The following is a 24,692-nucleotide window of genomic DNA, read 5'->3' as shown; positions in this document are numbered from 1 at the left end:
AATTATATTAATATTAATTAAATAAAATAAAAATCACCCCCACCCCTCCTCCCCCTCCCTCCGCCCCCTCCTTCGATGCTTTCAAGAAAGTTTCTGCAACAAAAGCAACATTAGATACATGCACATAGTCCAATGCTTTTATTTCAAAAGAAAGATGGGAAGACATAAAACATGAAACCAATGCAATATTTATGTTTCTTCGAAATTACAGAAACCATCTATATTTGGGTTTTCTGTGATTTACATGTTGAAGAAGAAGCTACATTTGGGTTAATTGTCCTTCTGAGAGGGCTGGGTTGAACACTTCACCTTGGTGTGTGTTTCTTGTGCGAGGGTTAAAGTAAAATAGGGGTTTTCGTTTTAGATTTAGAAAGAGACTTTGTTTTTAGGCCAGTTCTGATATATTGCCACAAACTAAAGGGGTTCCCTTGAGTTTCAGATTTTGATGCAGGGTTAAAGTATTTGTCGTTTGGATTCTGGAGTAGTCGTGTTTGGAGCAGGGATTTAAATAGCGGTCCGTTACCGAAATAGCGGCCGTTATATAGCGGTAACGGCACCGTCCGAAACCGTTACTGCCGAAACCCGCTATACCCGCAATACACAATAAGTAATGTAAAATTCACGACCGCGATACCCGCAGTGACCGCAATAGCGTCCGTTATGTCCGCGACCGCGACAAACGCGACGCGACCGAAAACGCGACCGCGACCGCAATTTAAATCCCTGGTTTGGAGTTCTGCTGCTGAAGCTGTTTCCATTTTTAATATATAGGGGACAAGGACGGTGAGGGAGGAGGAGAGACGGGATGGGAGGGTTTTTATTTTATTTAATATTAATATAAAATTTAAATTTATTATTAATTTTTTGAAAAATATTTTTGTATTGTTATATATTTTTTCAACAATTATTTTTTTTATTTTTATATATTTTTTAGATGTATTATTATATTTTTTTGGAAATAGTTAAGTTTTTTTTAAATTAAGATTAATTGAGAATATTTGTTAAATTTGAGGGTTAATTTTTTTAAAATTATGACTAAACCGATATAATATCTAAAAGTTGAGAGCTAAATTTATTATTATATTAATTTTTAACTATCATGTCATCTTGTCGTTTGTGGTTTCAATAAAGGTGATCAAAATAATTGAATTATGTTACGTGGGTGCTTAAATTACAATTTTTTTTTTATTTTAGATGCCTAAAATAAAAAATTTTTATAATTAAGTGACTATCTATATAGTTTACCCTAATAATACTAATAATAATAAACTTTTAAATAATTAATAACTTTAAATATCATGCATTAAATTATAATTAAAATTAAAATCTAAAATCTTATCACAAATCACAAAATAATATAATTACATGCTATAATCATATATATATATATATATATATAAAGGTACAGAAAAAACTGAGTTTTAGGATAGTTTTTTGAGTTTCAAAATATTTTCTTAACTATTGGCCTATAATTATAGGACCATCATTAACTTAATTTAACTACATATATAACATTGTAATTTTATTTAATCACATTATATAATAATCAATTTAATGTAATTGCCATATTATATATCTCACTCTTAATTTCAATTCACATCATATAATAATTTAATTTAAATTGATTTAGGAATCAAATATAAATATAACATTTATTTTTTATCGAACTCATTGAATAAAAAACAAGAAAAAAGAAGTAATCTTATTTGATTTATTTATCATGTATATGATAGCATACATACACATATTATATCATATATAGAATAGAATAGACTTTTGGAATAAAAAATATTAAATAGATTCATAAAATGATTAAATGCATTTTAATAAATACATACAACTGGCCAGTGCACCACATAGGTATGCAAACTAGTTACTGTATATTGAATGAAAAAAAAATTATGGTAATATGCTAAAAGGTAAACTATATATAAATAGTCACTTAATTATTAGCATGTTTTTGTTTTGTTCACCCAAGTTTAAAATTCTATTTTAGTCGCTAACGTTAATGAAATTTAAGATTTTGATCACTCATCGGTTAAATTACTAATGGATATTGACGTGGCATTTTTATTTCCATAATAATAAATTTAGGTTTCCTATTTTACAAATTCTACCAATTTAGTCCTGATTTTAAAAAAAATCAACAAATTTAACACTTAAATTGACACATTATGCCAATTTAGTCTAGATTTTTAAAAGTTCAAAATTTAAAATTTTCAAATAAAAAATGATTTAAAAGTTCATTTTTTTAAAAAAAATACATGTAAAATTATTAAAAATACATAAAAAATATAAATAAATGAATACTCATTTTTCTCTTTTTTTCTAACATGAAATTTATTCATTAAAATAATATTTTTTAAATAAAATAATTTTCTTTAAAAAATCCGCAAGACTTGAACAAATTTGAACTTTTTCATTTCTTTTAGTTTTATTTTATAAATAATAATTTATTTATTATATGTCTAGCCTTATCTTTTAGTCTTCGCCAAATTTTTTGAGTGACGGACACGACCTTCGCCCACAACCATCAACACTAATAACCCTTATTTTGAACTCCTCAATTTCCACATCTTTCATCGCTATACCATCGAACTAGGAATTGATTATGAAGCTGTCAACATGGCCTTTCACCTACCGAGTCTCCAATACCTCAACCTCACCTATATATATCATCAATCATACTGGCCATCAAAGACAACCGCCAACATGACAACTCATTCTAAGTAACAACTTAAAGACTTAGACTTTTACAGTTTTCAACCTTAAGTTGTAGTTTTTGACCCAACCTGAATATAATTGTCATTAATGTTGAAAAAAATAAGAAGGAAAAATGACTCTGCTTAAGTCTTCTTAATGGTTCTTTTCCCGTAAATTATTTTATTTATAAAATTATTATTTTAATAAAGAAACGTCAAGTTAGGAAATGAAAAAATTATATATTCATCTATTTATTAATATTTTTTATAAAATCTTATGTGTTTTTATCGAAAATGAACTTTTAAATATGTTTTTTTTTTAATTTTAAAAAAATAATTTAAAAAGTTAAGACTAAATTGATATAATGTGTAAAGTTAGAGGCTAAATTTATTGAATATTTTAGAACTAAAACCACATTGATAGAACCTATAAATATTGAGAGATAAATTTGTTAGCATGCCAATAAAAAAAGGCCACACCAATATTCTGTTAGTGAATTAATAGAAGAGTGACTAAAATATTAAATTTCAATAATTTTAGTAACTAAAATAAATATTTTTAAAATTAAATGACCAAAACAAAAACAACCTAATAATTAAACCATATATTAAAGAGTGATAAAGATTATCAAAAATCTTTATTATTTAGAACTTAAATTTATAAAATGATTCCACTTTTTATAATAGTCAAACATGTTGACGTAACATGCAACTAATACTGCCAGCTGTGACGGTGTGAACTCACATCACCATTTAAATTTTCTTAAAATGCTCTTATACCCTGCTTTTATTATATATTGATAAAAATATAGAAATTTTAATATTAAAATATTTGTATTTAAATATTATTATAGGAAAATTGACGTGTTTAATTGTAACAAAAAATAAATTTTAAACATGATTTTAATTTTATTTAAAATTAAATTAATAAAAACGTATTAAATTAAAAATAATTTTGATAATAGAATACCAAATGTCGTCATTTTAAACTATCCACGTCAACATTAATCTTAGATCTTATGATATAATATATATATATATGTAAAAGTAAGATACATATTAGTTACTGTAGAACTTTTGCGTCCAACATTTGACGGCATGTTGAAGTTGATTTATTTTCATATTCCGTTTGCTTATAAATTTGGTTATTTATATACTTAAAAGGAGTTTATGTATGTTAATTTTAGTTTTGATTTTTAGATATTTTGATATAATAAAATAAATTTTAAAATTTCCTTAATTAAAATTTACCAAAGTTATTTTTATCACATATAAATTTATTTTCAGGTGTTTCAAACTTAAAAATAAATTTCTATATACCTTACCTTATGCAGTTTACAGAAGCTGTTGAGTAATCCCCAATCCTTTAAAACTATTTTAAGCTAAAATATTGTAGATTCCCAATAATGCCTCTCGACATAATGTTATATGTCTCGAGATAGAAATTCAAAGCAAAGCTTTGCTTTAGTGGAGCAAAGTCTAGAGACTTACTTTAAAAGTCTCTAGACATAAAAATTCTAAGTTACAATTCGAGACATGCTACTTTTAACGGTTACTTTTTCAAGTGATGTGTTGAGGCATAAACTTGTAGACATTAATGTGCGAAATCAATGTTCCCAACAACTAAAAACTTATTCCAACGGCTCTAAACATTCCAAAATCATTGAGTATATACTCATATGGAGACAATAAACATTCCAAAGCTTTCATTTGTTATACTTATATTTCACTTGTAAACACTTGGGGTTTATTTTCTTTCCATCCTTTCAAGTGTCTACTTATATTTAAGAGAGCTTAAACATTGTAAATTAGCCTTTGAGAGGTTATCATTCCTTTTTTATTTTATTTCTTAATTTGGTAGTGGTGTTTTCTTATCAATTCAAAAGATAAAGATTGGGTAAAAGTTATACTTTGTCTTAAAAAGGTACTAATAAGTAAATTGAAGAAAATCCTTAATTGCGGTAAGTTAAGGTAATAAAAGTAGATATTTGAGGTCGAATTATTATAAATCGTTATGTCTTTTTGTTTTGTTTTTTTTTCCTTTAAAATTTTCAAACACCAATTCACACCTAGAATTCATCCACCTAAAAATTAAGTTAATTTAAAATAATAATGTTTTCTAAATTACTAGATTTTGAAAAGTAAATTAATTTTTTTAAAAGAAAATTGTTTTTTCTTACATTCTACACGTGGGTGCCAAAAATTATTTGTGATCTTTCTAGTGGAAGATGGAAGTGGGAAGTTATGGGTTTTTTTTATTTGGTATAATAGTAGTATTTTCTTTTTACAAGCGATTTTAAAAAATTATTATGGGTCTTTTAACATTTATTTAATGATGAATATAAGTAGAGTGATAAAAGAACTTGTACTTTGATATTATTAAACATGTGTTCAATATTTGGATTTGTAATTTGTAATTGTTTTATTTAAATGTGATATAAAAGTATGAAAAGACAAAAGTGTTATATAATAATATTAATTATAATTTAAAAGAATAGGTATTTTTGTAATTTCGTAACTAAATTGGTGACCCGATTAAGGGTGACACAAAATTAGTAAAATACTTAAATATAAGTGTTAGATTGGATAGTGATATGTTTTTGCTGGTAGAAAAAATTAGTTTGTGAAAAATTGAGATGATAACCAATTAACTTGTGAGACAAACTCAATCAATACCGTTATTATTAGTATAGATATGTTAGCATAAGATTTAATGTCATTATTAAAAACTACAATATATTAATATTTTTACAACTTAAAAATTAATTAAATAATAATTTTAATAAATTTTATTCAAATTCAAATTTATTTTATTTAATTGAATAAATGTAAATTACTTATAAGTGCTGGGTGGAGTGGTAAGGTACATTGCGCTCGCTCTCAGATAGAACTCATGTTTGAACCCTGAAGACACATTGTTGAGCGAGACAATTACAAATCCCGAAATAATTAATGTTATAGGCATAAAAAAAAAACACTTTTTACTTTTGTTGAGTAGTGGTTAACACCCTTACTTTGTACAATAAACAAATAAATCCCCAGTGTTTAAGTCTAGTAATGTAATAAAAGCTGTTGGCTGATCCCAGAAATATCAGTGATCAAGTTTCGCCAAATGCACCAAAAATGAAAAAGAAATGCATCATAATGTGAAGAGAAAGCAAAATGATGAATATGAATATAAACGGTCCCCTAATCATTGATATTTGATAATTACATGCTTTTTAACACATATATTAGCCGTATCGAAAGAGTCGAAAAGGGTAATGGAGTAGGGTTAGGGCTAAGAAATGACTCATTGTGAGAATATAAATCAATGAATACATGTGAATGCTTTGAATGAACACAAGGTTAATGGTAAAACTAATGCATGGTACACGTAACTAATGGGACTCTTCACAAAACCATAGAAAATTCATATATCCAAAAACCAAACACCTAATCAATAAAACCCCTAAAATTTCAGTGCTTGACAAGGATTGGTCTGACGTAAAAGATGGAAAAAGAAAAAGAATGAAATCTGGCAAAGCCTGCTGCTAGCTTCACTAGGTAGGTTCATGCAATTTCAATTGTTTGATTCTAGCTAGACGTGTAGTTGTGAGAAAAAGAAAAGAAAAATCTCAAGTACCCCCTTCTTCTTCACCATCATTTGATCCAACTAAGAATACATCCAAAAATTCTAGCCAATCTCTTTTCCCAAAGAATTTTCTAGTTTTTAATATTGTGTATTGCATGTTGTTGTATCATATATATTGACATATTAATTATTCATATTACCCCCATGCCATGCTTTCTCAGTTTCCCAACACTTTAGTTATGACTTATGGGTCATCCAAGCTTCTTAAAGCTACAGAAACACCAAAGAAGTGTTTTCTTTTGCCAATAACCAAACCCTTTAGCATTGGCTCTTTTATAGAAATAAGGGTAACCCTTTAATGTGTTAATATAATAAGTGCAAACCACTTCCACAAGCCATTGAGGACACTTTCTCTCTCTTTCACCACCGAAAAGAAAAACCCCAAAAGCTGTTTCTCTCACTCACTTTGATGGATATCAATCCAGCATTAAAGCTCCAAACCCACACTTGGAATCTTGAAATCCCCATGGATGACCATATCCTCCATGACCAACTCCCTTTGAACCCTATTTGGCCGAGCTTCCCTCTTCAAACCCCTTTCTCCACCTCAACTACTCCCACCCACCTACCTAGTGCAACACCTGTTTACTCGACTCATCACAATGACCAACTAGGTCACCTTGTTGAAGAGGGGGAAGAACCAGAAGAAGAGTTAAGCGCCATGAAAGAGATGTTGTACAAGATCGCCGCGATGCAGCCCGTCGACATCGACCCTTCCACCATCCGGAAGCCCAAGAGACGCAACGTGCGGATCAGCGACGATCCCCAGAGCGTGGCGGCTCGTCACAGGCGCGAGAGGATAAGCGAAAAGATCAGAATTCTTAAAAGACTTGTCCCGGGAGGCACTAAGATGGACACTGCATCAATGCTGGACGAAGCTATCCGATATGTCAAGTTCTTGAAGCGGCAGATTCTGGAGTTGCAACGATCCAATGATAACCAGCAGCCGCCGCCACCACCACCACCATACCCTGTGGAGTGGCAAGTTGCACCAAATAAACCTCTGGGTTCCACCTCGGAGACACAACCAGGCCATGGATTCACTTTTGGTGGCAACGGGGGAAAACCCCTTGTGCTTTAATCATGAGGTAAATTTAGTGATTAATGGCTTAGCTATATTCCTGACTTAATCAACATGTAATTTCTGTATTAATGATAATATTATTAGTGAAGACTATTAAAGAGGGTGTGTATATATATATTAAGATTATAGAACCTGAAGCTTAACCTAGTTAGGTTAGGTCTTTATCATCCCCCTGTGCAACCAATTCGAGGTTCAATGCCTAATATCCGTAAATACAAAAATATAATAATAATGTAAGGTATTAGAGAGGGCGATGGAGTGTGGGGAAAAAGAAAGGGTTTGTTAGGATTCTGTTGACTGAAGGGTCGAATAATCATAACGGTTAGCTTGAGTTACGCAGAGCCATATATAAATTATATAATAACAAGGCAACTGAAGTGTCTAAATTTGGCCGGAAATTAGTTTGCTTGGCCGACTGTCTTTCCCGGAATGAAACTGTGACGTGAGAATGCTTTTGAAATCATTGTTCTTTCCCTTCTCTTTCTGCATATAATATACATATATTTCTTTTATTCTTATTTTGGGCTCTTGTGGCTCCCCACTTCTATGCCCAACTTATCTAAACCAAATTTATATTTCAGAAATGTCTTATGTAAAACATGATTCATTCTTATGTAAACCATGGACAATACACAGTACATCTTGTTCACCTAAACCCTAGATTTTTACAAAATTCAACACACCTAACATTTGAGATTTAGTGAAAACGGGGTTTCATTTGGATACACATTTTTTATGTTTTTTATTATTTTATACCTTTTGCTAATGAAGGAGTATATGTGATACATTGATTTTTTTTTATATACTTCATTATAACTTTGTATACACTAGTACAAAAATGTGGCATTATCTGACACACATTCTCACACAAACCCTAACTATTAATTCTACAACTCCATCTGCTGTTATTTACTTATACATGGACTTGGTTCCCATTTTATAAGTTAAGTGTAATGTATTTTTTCTTTCTTTTTTTTTTACATCAAAAATTGCAGTTTTAAAAAGGTGATAATAGTTCTTCCATTAAGTTATACTTCTACTTTTCGTACATTTGGAATTTAATCTTCCTACTTTTATTTTGAGAAATTTAGTCCCTTAATTTTTTTAGATTTAAAAATACAAGTTCAATTGTTAATATCATTAAAGTTCTTTTATTAAATTCAGGTACATTGCAATGTTTTTTTTTTGTTACATAGCTACGAAGTGAGTTTTTTTATTTATTTCAACATATTATACCAAAATTTAACAAAATAGTTTTATAGTATTAACAATAGCACCTGAATTTTTAAATTAAAAAAGTAAAGGGATTAAATTCTTAAAAATAAAAATAAAGAGACTAAATTCTAAATATATGAAGAGTATAACGACTTGGAGTATATTTGAGTGTATGTATTATTTATAATTGTAATTTTGATTGTATTTATAACTTTTTTTTTAATTTTAATTCATCTTTAATTAGAAAAGAAGAAAACGAAAAAGAAGATATTTTCATCCGCATAGTGAAATTATTATGAAAAAAAATGTAAGAATGTGCATTGATGCTAAAATTGTAAAATGAAATCAATTCGATTTTAATGAATTTATACTTTTTCTTGTACAATGAAAGAAAAATTTTTATAGCAAAAAATTGGCTTACAATAAAAAGATTGTTTTTATTTTTATTTTAAAATTATTTCTTAAATGAAAATAAAAATTTGTTTCAAAAAATGAAATTATGAAAATATAGTAGAAATATAAAAATTAAACTTAAAAAAGCTTACATTTGTATGGACTTGACCTGGATTTTGTTGAAAAAATATATTGGTGTTTATAGGTATTTGAACCTACATCTTTTCATTAATTAAATTGAAAATTGAAAATTCTTTATTTTTAAAAATTTTCTAATTTTCCAATGTAATTTTAATGAAAATTATAAAAAATAATTTATATAATTTTGATTTTTTAAAAATTTCTCAAAGAAACACTTTTTTATTATTTTTCATTTTTCTAAAAGAAATAAAATAAAAATTGAAACTAAACATACCTTCAATTTTACAAATCAACTACTAACTTATCAAGTCCATCAAAGCTCCTATTCTTACATTAATTAACTTGTTAATAATTTGAGAAATTATTAAATAAGTCATTCTTTTTTATTTTTTATTTATTTCTTAAGGTATCCACTAGAGCCAACCCAGTAACTAATCATCCGCATTCTGTAAGCCTATTAAAGGGTAGATGTTGGCCACGAATTTTAAACCTACTCCATACCCAGGGCGAGGATCGAATTCTCGACCACTGGTTAAGGTAGGAGAGGCCCTTGCCATCTCAACTAACTCCCGTGGTTTTTTATTTTTTATTTTTTACTAATACGCTTGTTAAATTTTCATATAAAGTCTAAAAAAAACATAGTGTATAGAATAATTTTCTTTTTTCTAAAAAAAATATTTGGTGAATTTTTTAAACTCTACAAGCAAAATTTAAGGTGATGACAAGTGTTGTATAAAATATAATAAAATATTAAATATATAAAAGAAATGAGAGAGTTTACATTCAACATTTTGAGTGGGTGCATGGGAGATGGACCAAAAATAGGTAGATGTTCACTCAATTAGAAATACCGAATTCAGCTATATGAGTTGTGTTTAAGCTAGCTTTTCTTGTTATATAAAGAAACGAAAAATAGTATCCGTAGCGTCAAGAGCATTTTCTTGCTCCATAAACCCAACGAATGTTGTATTAGAGACCACATGATCCAGATGGCACAAAAGGCTTGATTATAGCCCAATAAAAAAGTTCCATTTTGGGAAGAGGCTGCCTAATTACTCCAACCTTTCCATCTTGAATTTGTTCACCAAAATTGATTCCCTACTGCCGCCATTTAAATGCATTTCTCTTGAAACTTTTCAAGTTATTTCCAACCGTGAATAAACCATACTTGTTTCTGCTCAATTAATGCATCAATTCTTTTGAATTGCATTCCTGTGACCAGTCCCGATTCTAAGCCCAAACTAAGGTCTTCAGGAACAACATTACCCTCATCCCTCCTGTTTGACTCACTGGCAACACCAATAAATGAATCATCACCCCCTTCTTGTTCCAACAAACTATCACCATCAAAGAATCCAAACAAATCCTGCAATGCTTGTCTTACATCGTTCTCAACATCGAAACTACTCCAGCTTTGTGATCCTCCTCTTTCGCAATTATCGGTTTCATTTTCCGTTCTCTTTATTCCTCCCTGACACAAAATGTGACACTTAGAGTATGAAATATGAAGATTTCAACTTCATAAACACTCTTTTAGAAGCAGGAGACTACTCATATGGTTCTAAAGAGACAAATATAAACTAAATAATTAAACCATTCATTTTTAACCACCTTTTTGCACGGGTAACAATGCAATATTGAAACTTTAGAAAAAGAACATTAAAGCCAATCGCCACCATCTGCATTGAACTAAACGACAATTAATAATAACTTTATCAAGGAAATTTATCGATAATGTGTTTAGGAGGGAAGCAAATGAAGGGAACTACATGCATACATATACCACCAAAACCAATAAAAGGGTAAGAATATCATTTTTGACGTATTTGGGTAAACAATTCTAGACATGAAACAGGCAAAATAATGCGTATGTGCCGTTTTTTTTTAATTAGGGTTTTAAGTCCGTTTTAAATTTAATTAAGGTTTTAGGTGAATTTAGTTGGAAATCGTGTATTCCAATTAACGGTCAGATTCTAACGGTTTTTTAACCTTTTTCTTAAAGGTAAAAAATAAATACACCCAATTGTAATTTTTTTAACCCTATAAATATCCCTCAAATTTTATTTTTTTCATTCACATCCTTCTCTCAATTCTCTCAAATCCTCTCTAACACTCTCAAGTCTCTCACCTCTCTCGTTTTTAATATTTTTCAATATTTTTATTTTAAAATAATAATTTTTTTAATTATCCCATTTTTATTCTTTTAAATCGATTTCTCACGAATGGTCACCTCCTTAATCCTCTTCGACGATAAGCATATTTCCGCCGCCCAATTAGCAATGGTAAGACCAAAATTTAAATTTTGTTAATTTCAATAATGTTAAATTTAATTCTTTTTTATTATAATTATAATTTTTTTATTGTGTAAATAGACGGATGACCGTGTTCTGGAAGGCTTCATCCATAATATGAGAAAGCCTACGATCCCTGAAATTCGCAGATCCTTGCAAGCGGCTGGGTTCTTACATGCGTCTCGCATGTCCGAGGGCTGCAAACTTGATTTGCAACTAATCAACACGTTGGTGGAAAGATGGAGGACCGAAACACACACTTTCCACCTTCCATGCGACGAGTGTACAATCACACTTGAAGACGTAGAGCTATAATTCGGACTGGCAGTGGATGGGCCAGTTATCACAGGATCTGTGATCATTCCAGGCAAAGTGACCATCTGCCAATCACTATTGGGGAAAGTCCCGGACAAGTTCGAAAGTGGTTGGATATCGATGAACTGGTTGAAGGTTAATTTCAACGAGCTCCCTAAAGACTGAACGAATGAGGTGATACAACAATACGCCCGACCATGCATCATGAGGTTAATTGGGGGCATTTTACTGCCTAACAAATCTCAAAATTTGGTGCACGCGAGGTGGCTACTACATCTAGTGGACTTCAATGAGTGTGAGAAACTAAGTTAGGGATCTACCATACTATTCACATTATACTGGGAGATCTGTCGAGCCACGCTACAGAGTGCGGCATCGATCGGTGGTTATTTGCTCCTGCTGCAGTCGTAGACCTGGTGGCGACTATCGTTTTGACGTCCCAAGGTGACCAACCCATATATATTCCCATTGATGACGAGGTAAACATTATTTACTAACAAATACATAGTTTGTACAGTAATTTTCATTATTTTACATTTCAGCTAACATATCGTTTGTACAGGTGGAACCATAGGTCGAGCTACATGGGACTGCCCAAGGATCTATAAAATATTAAGCTATTGTTAGATCAACGATCGGAAGCCAATGTTATTTATATATTCTTTTGAACCTATATTAATTACGTAATGATTGTTAAAAGAATTCATAAATAACGATATTTACAATTTCACTTTTTCAGTTTGAATAGATATCATACACTGACACTGATGTCATATCCTGCATCCTACCAGAAGTGTTATGCAATCGACAGATGTGGGACGCGAAGGTGCCGTTGATAGTGTACGTGATGGTGAAAATACACAAAACAGACAGGGTGTTACGGCAGTTCGGTTGAAGGCAACAAATTTCCTCGCCACCGTAAAACCTTAAAGATCTGCACAAGATTAACATGTAAAGGAAGGACAACATCGACTGGTGACACGAGGAGCACATCGAGACGTGGGATCGTAGGATGCAATCCACACCCGTTCGCGAACAATTTTTCTCAGTGGACATAGTGCAATTGGTAAATTGCCATGGTTCAAAGTTGTCGGTAAGTCATATCTGCTATCACCGGAGAGGAGCAGTTAGCAAATTCAGACGAATAGGTCACATCGACCACAACAACATATAAGGAGATGACGCGATCGCAAGACGAGTTCGTCATACACTCCAACAGAAGATGCGCTGCTTATAGCTGCACAATATCCAGGTCACTTCAGCTCAGGTATTTGCATTCAATTAAGTAACCCTATGTTTTATTCATAAACACCACCTACTAAAGACCATCGATGTACGTGACTGGTTCTTCTATTCCTACATGTACATATTTCGCTCCACCGGCATCCCCTATATTCTACACCCCTATGCAAATGTCAATGTTGAACCCCGTGTCGGGACAAATGTCAACTTACCCACCGCCACCAATACAAATGCCCATGTAGTAGTCGATGGCGATATTGATGCCCAGTACCTTTTTGACATACCCGAGATTTGAGGCACCTTATGGTTTCATGCCTATAGTGACCCAAACACCGTACGCATCACTATTTTACAAGGGTGGCTCATCGTCGCAACCGGTGGATGAGAGAGTGGTGGATACACGATGGCAGGCGAAGACGTCGCAACAATTGACCACGATGGAGTATGATGACAGTGTTGATCCTAAAGATACGATCGTGTAGGGGGCCAAGCTAGCTATGTACTCAGGTGGTGATGACAACGAAGAGGAAGTCTACTGGCCCGCACCTTCGGATACACTTCTAGATGTTACTCTAGATGCACCTATAGCGGTACGGCCGGTTGTATGCAGAAATTTTCCACACGACCATCATCCACCGTCTTGTGGTACATATTCTCCCCAACAACACCATTAATTGTATTTTTTCTTTTGAATTTTTAATATAAATATAGATATATTATAAATAAAAAATCAAGGTTATTCATTCAAACAAACTATTTGTCATTATTACTATCTATATTTCATTGATAAATAACAAATGTTAGATTATTTTTATCGATATATTGCTTTGAATATGAAATTTTTTGGATTTGCCTTGTTATCGACAATTTTTTTATTTTGTTATCGGTAACTAAATAAATTGTATGTCCTTATAACCAATCGTAATATTGACAACAAATACTATTAGTATTGCACGTACAAATGAAAATAAAATATGGTTGTAAAAAAACACTAATGAATATTAAATTTGGTTGAAAGTAATATTATTGACACTAGGGTCCCATTGTTTTCCTGTACAGAGAACATGTTGGTCTCGTATGCCCTGGGTTTCTACAATACCCGCATAATTTCTATTGATCATACCTCTCCCAAATATCCATATTGTTCCTTATCTGAGTGGAATTCGAACGACCTTTCGGGACACGATACAGGTCTTTGTTTTGCACTAGCTCAAACGACGTGTTGGACACGGCAGCCACAAACTCTCATCTAGGATGGGTGAGAATTCAGGACTCCAAACACTATGAATGCGTTCTAGTCAGTAGGCATCATTAATGTACGGCGAGTACTCAATCTACATGTTTCCACATGCGGTAATTGCATGTGCGCATGAGAACTGAAGTGCTTAGAATCTCTGACAACCGGAGGTTTCTTCCGTTAAATTCACACGATAGATTGCACCTTACATTTCTTTGTTGGGCATAGCATGCTACGTGACTCAAAAATTGAGGTTTCAACGTAAGTGGCACACTACATATATCATGTTCACTCTTGCTGTACTTTGTCAAATCTTTTACATCACATCATCGCAGAATGTACTGCCGCCTGCTATTTGTCCAACATACACTAACTTCTTCTTAGGAAATAAGGCGACCAGTCAAAAGTATGTCTCTTTGACAACTGCTATTACCAGCAAATAATGTGTTCCTTTTAGTACTGAATTGATACACTCAGTCAAGTTTGACATTATGTGCCTGTATCATAGATTATCGTCATATGATTACGTCCACTATTTGAACAGTATATTCAAAACATACACCGAATTGTAGGCTTTAATGGTGCTTAAGTTGTTCAAATTTTGACGAAAAACATGTTACACAGGTTTGTAACCTTCGATAAATAGTTACCAGTTAGTGCAATAAAATAACCCCGTAAATAAAAATTTAATTTCTAGTGGATAAATGGTTGGAACTGCAAACCCATGTCGATGACTAGATCTCGCTAAGTCACCGGAGAGTATTTTTAGTAGTAGTTGGATTCCACATGTTGAAGACAGTACTGATTAAGAGTGCGATCCTAGAGAGATCCGTGATGATCAATCGCCGAGAGTATTCTAGTTCCCCTATCTGATATGACACATATGTCGGGCTGCGAGGAAACGAAGTGGCGCAACTGGCTTAAGAAAAAATTCAGTCATCTGCCATTTCTCCAGGAGTTATTGCGAACACTATAGGAAAAAATTCCAATTATCATCCTAAAAAATGACAAGCAACAGACGCTGCTAATACCTTTCGTATAACTAAGTTTCATCAATTTGGACAATAGACTTACAGTTCTGAAATGCCTCTGTGCATTGCTCAAAGGTCCAAACCAGTGGAATACTCTTTTCTCAAGGAACATCTGATTGCCAGAATACCTTGGTGTATTTCAAGATTGGTTACAGAACCTGGTATGTACCGATCCAATACATGACACCTTTGCCATAGATAGTTATACGAACCCTCCCACTTATGATGCAACTTTTCTATAGCCTTCTGTTTTGTAGCCCATACTTTGTAATATGTTAGAGTGTACTGGTACTGGCTACGTATGTTTGCAATAAGCACCAATATTTCAATACGGGTACTGACATTCACTGTCGGTAGAATAATGTCAGCAGTTATGTCCGAGTCTAGCCTTGAATGGTCCTGACTTGCACCTAACGCAACACACGTATAAGGACCCAGATATTTCTCTATCATCCATAACTCGATTTCTTTTGGTAAGACGCCAGGATTTTTTACTTACATATTCTGTTCACTGTGTACTTTTCTTTAAATTTCTCGATCCATAACTCAGACTTCGTGATGCAGTAGTTCAAGTCGTGCTTGATACCGTACCACTTCAGTGCAGCAAGAATAACATCTTTGTTACGGTATTCCATTCCAAATTCCAGTACCCATACATCACGAACTGTGCTTGTATGACCATGTGTTCTGTGTGAAAGCCAAGAAAATTCTAAACCACCTCGATCAATAGGTCGGTGTTCGTCATGTGGGGTGGAGTTTCATACATCTTAAATCACAGATCTGGGTCTAGAACATTGTCCAAGACGTCATTGTCAAACTCACAAGATTTTGACTCCGTTGTAACTGGATTTGGTTCGAAGAATAGTGCCACTTCTGAACCATCTGGACCGCACTGCCAGGTTGGCTAAGGTTCTAACTCCTGCCCCTCGTTTGTGTCCGTAGCCCTTCTTCCTCACCTGATCCCCTTCCTCGTCCGTGCATTATTTGTCACCTTCGAGCACAATGTTGGACGTATCCTCGTCGGACCCCGTCGAAAGGAGTAGATAATCGGTTCTCTTGTAACCCATATGCCTACCAGAATAATCTTTTGATTGATAACTGGTGTACATCGATGATCCCCTGGTATAACTACTTTCGCCCCAAAACGTTGACCCAGTGTCGAAGTTGAAATTGAATGTACTAATTGAATGTCGAGCCCAATTGTCTACATTTGGGTTATACTAATACCCCAACCGATATTGATCCATGAAGTTTAGATTGATGCCGGAGACCAATGAGTGTGTGCCACATCATTGTAGTCACTTTGAATGAGGCTGAAAAACCCACTGCACAACTGTGTAGTAAGACTTTCTGCTTGAACTTCGGTACCCGTATTCACAGCGACAGAGGTCAAAGATGGGCCAGATTCATCAGCATCGGTGAACTCGACATATAACTCAATAACAACATTTTCGTTTGAGATGTGCCATGATATGACCATCTCGAGATGCGTCTCGCTAATCACATTAAATAACTCATACTTATAAGGGTCAACAGATGAAAGAAATCTACATTGCATCCGTGTAATTCTTCCCTGGTTCGATTCCCTGACTTTTCTCCCGATTTTGGTTCGTAGCTCACGCATTTGAAATGTACTATTAAACTCAAATTCCACAGAATTCGCTCCTAGAAATAACACCTCGAACTCTGTATTACAGATTTAACCGTCGTACTATATAACATATTTCACTCATTGACTCATTTCAATATCGGTCACTATTTGGATGAATAAACGCAAAAAAATAAATAGAGAGTTATTCAAAGGAGTGCATACAACTCTCACCCGTGATGCAAGGTTTTTTTGTCTGACATTAACTTGATGTGTGTCTTTGTTATGAAAATTATGCCCATTTTATATGAAAACTACATAGAAAGAAAGAGAACACATGTTATGAATTTTGTTTACGAATGCACACATTCATTGCATAGTGTATAGTGCAAATAATTTGCATCATACATTCAGAACTCATATAATTTTATCGAGATTTTGTGTTTCATAACGTGCAAAACAGTCCTCTAAAAAGGTACTTTCTGCCCGGGGGAAGTAAAATATGTTAGAGAAAGCTCATCTAGCTGGGAGAGCTTTCTCTAACATGTTAACTATTCTTGGGGCTGAAAAGTCCGACATTTGGAATAATTCAGACGATTTACGTATTAAATATGTTCTAGCGCACTTTAAAGGTTTTCCTTTGCAAACAGACCCTTCCATGGGACTATAAAATGGCTCTCACATACCAAGTTTCATCATCCCTCACTCATATAATTTCTTTCCAATCCTTTCTATTTCTCCATTATAAACCATTTCCCAGTCTTAAAAATTTTGTTCGCTAAAAATATTTGGTTTACATTTGAGGTATTTTTGAGTCTTTATTGATGCGATATCGCTCCGAGTCGCACACATTTCATATATCATGACGAGATGGGATCATTTCCTCCGAAGCCTATCCTAGGAAAGTCGGTTATGGGGTATTTTTCTTTGTACAATCAATGGTAGAAGTCAACGTAGAAGTCTCAATCGATAGCTGTTATGCGATAATTGATTGGGGTATAACAATGGAGCCAGTTGACAATCGTTACACGGCCATAAGCTCAATTTTTTTGAAATACATGAAAATGATAGCCTATAAATACCATACAGAAGCTTAAAGTTCTATTCATACGGAAAAACTCTGAGGCTTTTAACTATAATCGATGTAATTTTTTTCTCTATTTTTCAGGCAACCGATACTCTTAATCTTCATTCTTGTTCGAAGGCCGACACCGTAGTGGACGCAAGAGGACTCTTAGACAAGGAGTGGCTATTACGGTGCAGTAAAGGTGATGCTCCTTTTGAAGCGACGATGGTTGTTGTTATTACACAACCTATTAATAACTACAACCTCTAGCACACCGACTTGAGTTTGACCTTTATTGCGATGAAACATCCATTCTCCTCCTAAGAACCCTCATGTGTCCACTTCGGTGTTAGTCTTTGAATAAGAATGAAAGGTTAGAGATACCGGCAGCTTGAAAATAGAGAAAAACTTCTTTGATTACAGCGAAAGTCCCCAATGTTTTTTCATATGATTATAACCTCAATTTTATATATGGTACAAATAGGGGCATTATTTGTGAGTATCCAAAAAGCTTGAACTCCTGATCACGTAACAACCTCACCTGGCCCCCCCAATTATAGTCAAACCCGTGATCGTATTACGGCCACCAACTGGGACCTTCACATTGAATCCAACCCTGATTGTATCAATCATTATTACCCTGAAATTGGATTTCTCCACGATGGGTTTCTAAGGTCACGGTCCTATCTCTCCGTGACATATGAAATATATATGTGCTGAGGTATATTATCACATCCCCGACCCTTCAAAACTATCTAATAATTTTTTTCGTTTCAATCGAAAACCTTGAACACTTATAAAATATCCCAAACCCTAAAAAATCTTAAACTAAAACCCTAACCTTAATAAAATTAAAACCTTAACCTTAGGAGACAGAACTAGAAATCTCGTCTAACTAGATGCACTTTCCAGCTAAATCAGCTTATATCTCTAATTAAATTTAAAATTGGTGTAAACCCTAATTAAAAAAACGGCCTATAAGCATTATTTTTCCCATGAAATAACTCTCTTAAAAAAAATTTAAATTTTCTCTCTCGTATAAAGATATTTATTATGTCTCTTTTCTCAATCATCCTAACTCAATATTTATTGGTCAACTTATTTTTCTCTACATAAACTCATTTTATTGTTTTTCATATTTCCAATATAAATTGTATACTTTCCAATTTTGATAATCCTCTTTCATCTTTTTTTTACCCTTTTTCTTCGCCTTAATATTTTCATGCATAAACCCAAAATTATTTCTCTCTAATGACAACATATCATTAGGTTTACAAAATTATTCAACAAATTTGAAATTGTTTTCTTTCCATTCAATAATTTTGAAAAAAAATTCTAAACAAAATAGCTATAAACATTCTTATTCCATTTCATCCTCACTGAATAGTTGATTCGTGCCTAAAAATTTACATTTTACCCTCTCATTTTCTCACCTCAAAAAAGCTCCCACTCAGCCTGATAGCCACTCTCAATCCCGACCTCTATTGCTTCTTTTGTCTCCAGCCAGTAGCAGTCCTCCCTCAGGTAAACCTTTTTTCTCTTTCGTTATTCCTATTTGCCTCTTTTAGTTATCTTAAGAACAAGACTGGTTCAAAGTCTTGAAAATAGAAAAAGCAAAGATTAGATTTTTTTTTACGTACAAAAATTTGGATAGAAATAAAAAGATTTAGTTAATTTCCTCAAAGTTTCCTCCCCAAGTCGAAGAAGAAGTCCTAATAATTTAAGACTGTCAAGGTGGTTTTCATTTCTGCTTCAAATCCCCAATTTGTAGGAGGGAAAAGAAGAGAGATTGAATGGAGAGTGTAGTATAGTAAGGGTTGGCTTTATCTAGAATTTTCTCTTGGATTATAATTACTTTTTATTTCGATGTAACCAAAAAGATTAGATTTTTGTTGCAACTTTGGGTGTCTCACCATGTTGTTTTTGGCACTTTAATCATCTTCAATATCCAGGTTTGGACTAAAATAAACAATACCCAAATTCTCATTTTTCCTTTTTCTTTCATTATTTGTGTTCTTTTTTCCTCTCTAAGCTTTCCTAATTATACTAAGAAAGAAAAGGACTTTTGCTTGTGATGAGCCCTCGGTTTCTTTTTTTCTCCTTTTTATTAATACTGAGATAAAATTTTGTGATGCATTTTGTCTTGTTTATACACTTTATCTTTGAACCTTTTTCTTTGAATTGTAAATTTGGTTTTCTGTGAATTTCAAAGTTGAGGCATTTTAAGTAGTGTGTGTGTGTGTGTATTTATGGTTCATAGTATGCCATTTGAAGTATAAACAATCCTCTCTAGGATAAAAAAAAATGGCACCATATGGTGATTTAGCAGAATAGTTGGTATAATGGGGATCAATTAGAATGTCAAATGGTATAGAATAACAGAGGTAATGTAATAGATAAAGAATTACATGTGTTCCCTCTCTGCAATTGTATGCTCTAAAATAAAAATATAAGCCTAGTTAGTTGTTGAGGGAGCTGCTAGATAGTCTTGTCGTTGTTAAATGTAAGACATTCTGGTATTATAAGTTCGAATACAAATTCCAAAGTTGAGGTAAAAAGGAAGTCTTAATACTGAAATTGTGAAATATACATACACAGGATCAACACTAGAATAGGGTTACATTTGGAACCTTGAAAAAGGGGGGACTTTACCATTATTCCAATACGAGATTATGAAATCACGTTTCCTACCTCTACACATCATAAGTGAACTCTCATCTCAGATCATCAATAAGAAAATGGTATTTTAATTATGTTGGATCAAGTGATATTAAAATGATATTTGATATTTAGAAACATGCATTGTCATCATTATCCTCATATGTAACACATGAATTATATCAATTGAAACCTATTAAATTCTAATAAATATCTTTGTTGCACGGTTCTGTAGCAACAATTTAGACACTGCTAGGTATGTATCTTATACTTTAAATATATAAAAAAATTTAATTGAAACTCAGAAAAATGATTGATTGTGACTTATCAAACATTCAATTTTCACTTTCCTCAAACTTTCACATTGTTATTTAATATTTTGTTCTTTTTAACCTAATTTTCCTGGGATTCTGTCATGCTTGTGCACATAAAAAATGTTTTATTTTTAAAATTTTTTTATTGATATACCAATTCTCTTTTTTCAAATTGGGAGAAATCATTACAACTTATTGACATTTTTGGCCTTATCTTGGTAAGTTATTTCACCTGATTTAAACTGTTCTGGCCAAAGTTTGTCTTTGATATTGATTTCCTTGTTTGTGAAAGTTAAAACTAACTTCAAAATTTCAGATCTTTTGAATGTCGTGTTTTAAAAGACAATACAAAAGTTTTAGTTAAACTTGAACTCACTACATTTTATGTGCATAAACTTTCAACCTGACAATTTAAAGTTTCAACCTTGATATTTACTATTTTAATTATAATCCTCGCATTTCATCAATAACTGGAATTTAAAGAAAATTAGTAGAAATTCCTCATAGATAGCTAGCATTTTTGTATAAAATAAAAGGTCTCAATCCTGATAGCACATTCGATCTTAATTCCAGTTCCACAATAACTGATTCAAACAAAAGTTTTTAAGTTTCCAATATCCTAAGGCATAGGTACAATCCAATTGTATAAAATAAAAGGAGCATTCAAGTTATACTTATAACCAATTATTGAAGTTGTATGAGATTATAAATAATAGAAAATGATGAAGGAGAAAGTCACTAATATAATAGAAAAGAAAGTGGTAAACATAAGAGATGAGAATACCATGGATTAAAGTGAAGTGAGTAGGATGTCATTGCTGAGAACCTGTGTCCATTCATAAAAAACAGAATAGTTTAAACAACATTCCATTGTAAATTGAAGTAAAGTATGGACATAAGCATCTGGTGTATAACATGGCATCTCTAAATATATGGACATAAGCATCTGGTGTATAACATGGCATCTCTAAATATACAAGATAAAAATATGTTTATGTGGACATTAATTTTTGTTTGTAATAGCAAAATGAACAAATCCTTATGTTTTGATTTCAGGGAACTCCTAATTCTTACATCCAACTAGCATCTTGTTTTGTGATTAATTTATACTGTGATTTGAATATATCTAATACTTTAATATCTTGCAGTAATGGCTCATTAGCCTTTAATAGTTTGAATAGAATAGTTTGAACAACATTCTATTGTAAATTAAAATAAAGTGTGGACATAAGCATCTGGTGTCTGACATAGCATCTCTAAAGATACAAGATAAAAATCATGTTTATGTGGACATTAATTTTTGTTTACAGTAGCAAAATAAACAAATCCTTATGTTTTGATTTCAAGGAACTCCTGATTCCTACATCCAACTAGCATCCTATTTTGAGATTAATTTATATTGTGATTTGAAGATATCTAACACTTTAATATCTTGCAGTAATGGCTTGTTTATCTTTAATAGTACAAAGTGAGAGGCGAAAAAGAATTGGTCTTACATTGATAGTATGGTTGCAAATATGTACAGTTGCGAGTTGGTTTAGAGTTGTCCATGGGCCGAGTGGCCCGACCCGGCCCGACGGCCTGCCCGAAATATGGGAGGGTTCGGGTAAAAATATAGGCCTGAAATATGGGCTTGGGCAAAAAATGAGGCCCGTTTAGAAAATGGGCTGGGCCTCGGGCAAAATTTTTTTGGCCCGAGAATATTTTAAATATATATTTTTTATTTTTAAAATATAATAGTTAATTTTAGTTTTAACTTTTAAGTTTTTAGTTTTTAGTTTTATTTTTCAGCCGACAGTCTCTGTCTTCCAAATTCTAAAATCCCTAACATGTGCCTTCTAAAATCCCTAACCCCGTCTATCTGTCTCCATCGATTTCCAATCACCGATCCACCTCCACCGTCAAGATCTCCATCGATCCACCTCCGGTTTTCCAACAAAATCGTATTTAAGGTAAACTCGAAACTGTTTGTTTATTCTTTAAATGATACTTGAATGAAAGTGGGGTAGGATCTTATGATAATATCAGAGAACTAATCGGGTGTATAGATTCTGTTAATCGTAGTAGTGCTGAATATAATCACTGCTTTCTGCACTCAAAAGATGTTTTTCTCATTTTCTTCCTGCTTCCTGCTTCCTAAAATTATATATAGTCATTGTTTCAACCGGATTCTTCTCATTTTCTTCAATGGAATTCAAACCCAAATCTTCATTTCTATTTGAATATGTTTTTGCAGTTTTTTTATGAACTTGAGATCTTTGCTTCCTCATAAGAATTGAGTTTCTCTCATTTCCATCAGATCTTCCTTTCTTGACCTGAATCGGACTCTTCTTCTTAATCCCATTATCAATTAAATTGCATCCCATGTTAATTGAGAAAGAAGAAGGAAACGAGTCAAGCAACAAAGAAATTTTAGATGAGCGCTATTATCAATCTGCATATGCAAGTAATATTAGATGAGCATGAGCCATCATTATATATCATTATGTGTCATCCCCATCATTATATATTATTATATATCATTATATATAATTTTAGGCAAATTTTTTGTTTAATTGTCTGTTGTGTAAACCCTTTTAGTACAACAAAAGGGATGCATTCAGTGACATCTTTTTAGTTTAATTGTTTGTTGTGTAGACCCTTTTGAGGGGTTTAGCTTGACAAAATCATTGCTCAACATATATAAATATTTGATGCACGCTTAAAGGCTTTTTCCACTCTTTATAGTATTTAAAAAGTATAAGCTACGCGTAATTAAGAGGAGAGAAATCAAATGAGTCGTATCTTAAAGAGTAAAATTGAAGAATCCAATATCGTATAATCCTTTTTATATGAAGATTTTCTTATATAGTAGAAGTTTGTCTATGTGTTCTTAGCAGATTTTAATTTACTATATTTTCGTTTAATCTCATCTTTTTTGTTTACTGAGATCACAAGCTTAGTTTCTTCATTTAATCTCATCTTTTTTTTTGTTTTTGCTTTGTTTTATTACAGAAACAATTGACATTGAAATCGATTTGGCTTACCTTAGCTTCCTTTCCTGTAAGCTTTCATTTACATTTTCTTTTTACAATTTAATTTAATTTGATTTTCTTTTGTTTTACTTTGTACATCATTTTGCAGATTAGCAGATTTTCCCATAAGCTAAAATTGCTTATCTACTAGTAGGAAAATAATGGGATTGAGAAATAAAGATGCTTCTATTTATGATTTTGGATTAGATTTATGCAGTTTGAATTTCATTAATTTCTTTTTTGGTACAAATGTAATTTATCTTATAGAATAAGTATGACTATCTCAATTGTTTAAACGCAAAGGATGATTTCTAGTTTAGGTTTATACTATATATACAATAATATGCTTTCTATGTTTATATATAAATTTGAAATCTAATAAATGTTTTTGTTCCATTCAATTCTTATTCTTATTCCTTTTTTGTTTGCATTTTAATTTTGTTTACGTTTTCCTCTACATAACGGTAACGGACTTTCAAAGTTAAACTATTTTATCTAGTTTTCATTTGTAGACCATGATATCTTTTTAAAATTATTTCAATTTTTTTTATACAAGATAATTTTAAAGATAACTGATTGTAGCTTAAAATTATTTCAAAAGTTAGAATGAATTTTATTAAAAAAATTTTAATAACAAATTATATATTTATAAATTTTGAAAGACTAAATTATTTTTTTATTATTTTAAATAGTTCAAACTTCAAAGTACAATTTTACTATTATTAATTTAAAATTTTATATATTATAAAAGTATGCATCTAAGTGGA

At 32.1% G+C, this 24,692-nt stretch overlaps 1 protein-coding gene and 1 long non-coding RNA gene across 2 annotated transcripts; both read left to right on the top strand.

Moving 5' to 3' along the window:
* The first annotated feature begins 6,185 nt into the window (after positions 1-6,185).
* LOC107915899 (transcription factor HEC3) lies at positions 6,186-7,932 on the top strand. Its single transcript, XM_016845089.2, has one exon. It carries the CDS (start codon positions 6,746-6,748, stop codon positions 7,415-7,417), a length of 672 nt encoding a protein of 223 aa, XP_016700578.1. The 5' UTR covers positions 6,186-6,745; the 3' UTR covers positions 7,418-7,932.
* A 14,783-nt stretch (positions 7,933-22,715) lies between these two features.
* LOC121222153 (uncharacterized) lies at positions 22,716-24,279 on the top strand. The gene is made up of 3 exons (XR_005919176.1): positions 22,716-22,863; positions 23,906-23,953; positions 24,035-24,279. It is a non-coding gene; the product is annotated as an uncharacterized lncRNA (long non-coding RNA).
* The last annotated feature ends 413 nt before the right edge of the window (positions 24,280-24,692 follow it).

Source organism: Gossypium hirsutum, chromosome D10 (genome assembly GCF_007990345.1).
Source record: "Gossypium hirsutum isolate 1008001.06 chromosome D10, Gossypium_hirsutum_v2.1, whole genome shotgun sequence".
Lineage (NCBI taxonomy): Eukaryota > Viridiplantae > Streptophyta > Magnoliopsida > Malvales > Malvaceae > Gossypium > Gossypium hirsutum.
This window is presented reverse-complemented; position numbering and strand designations above follow the sequence as displayed.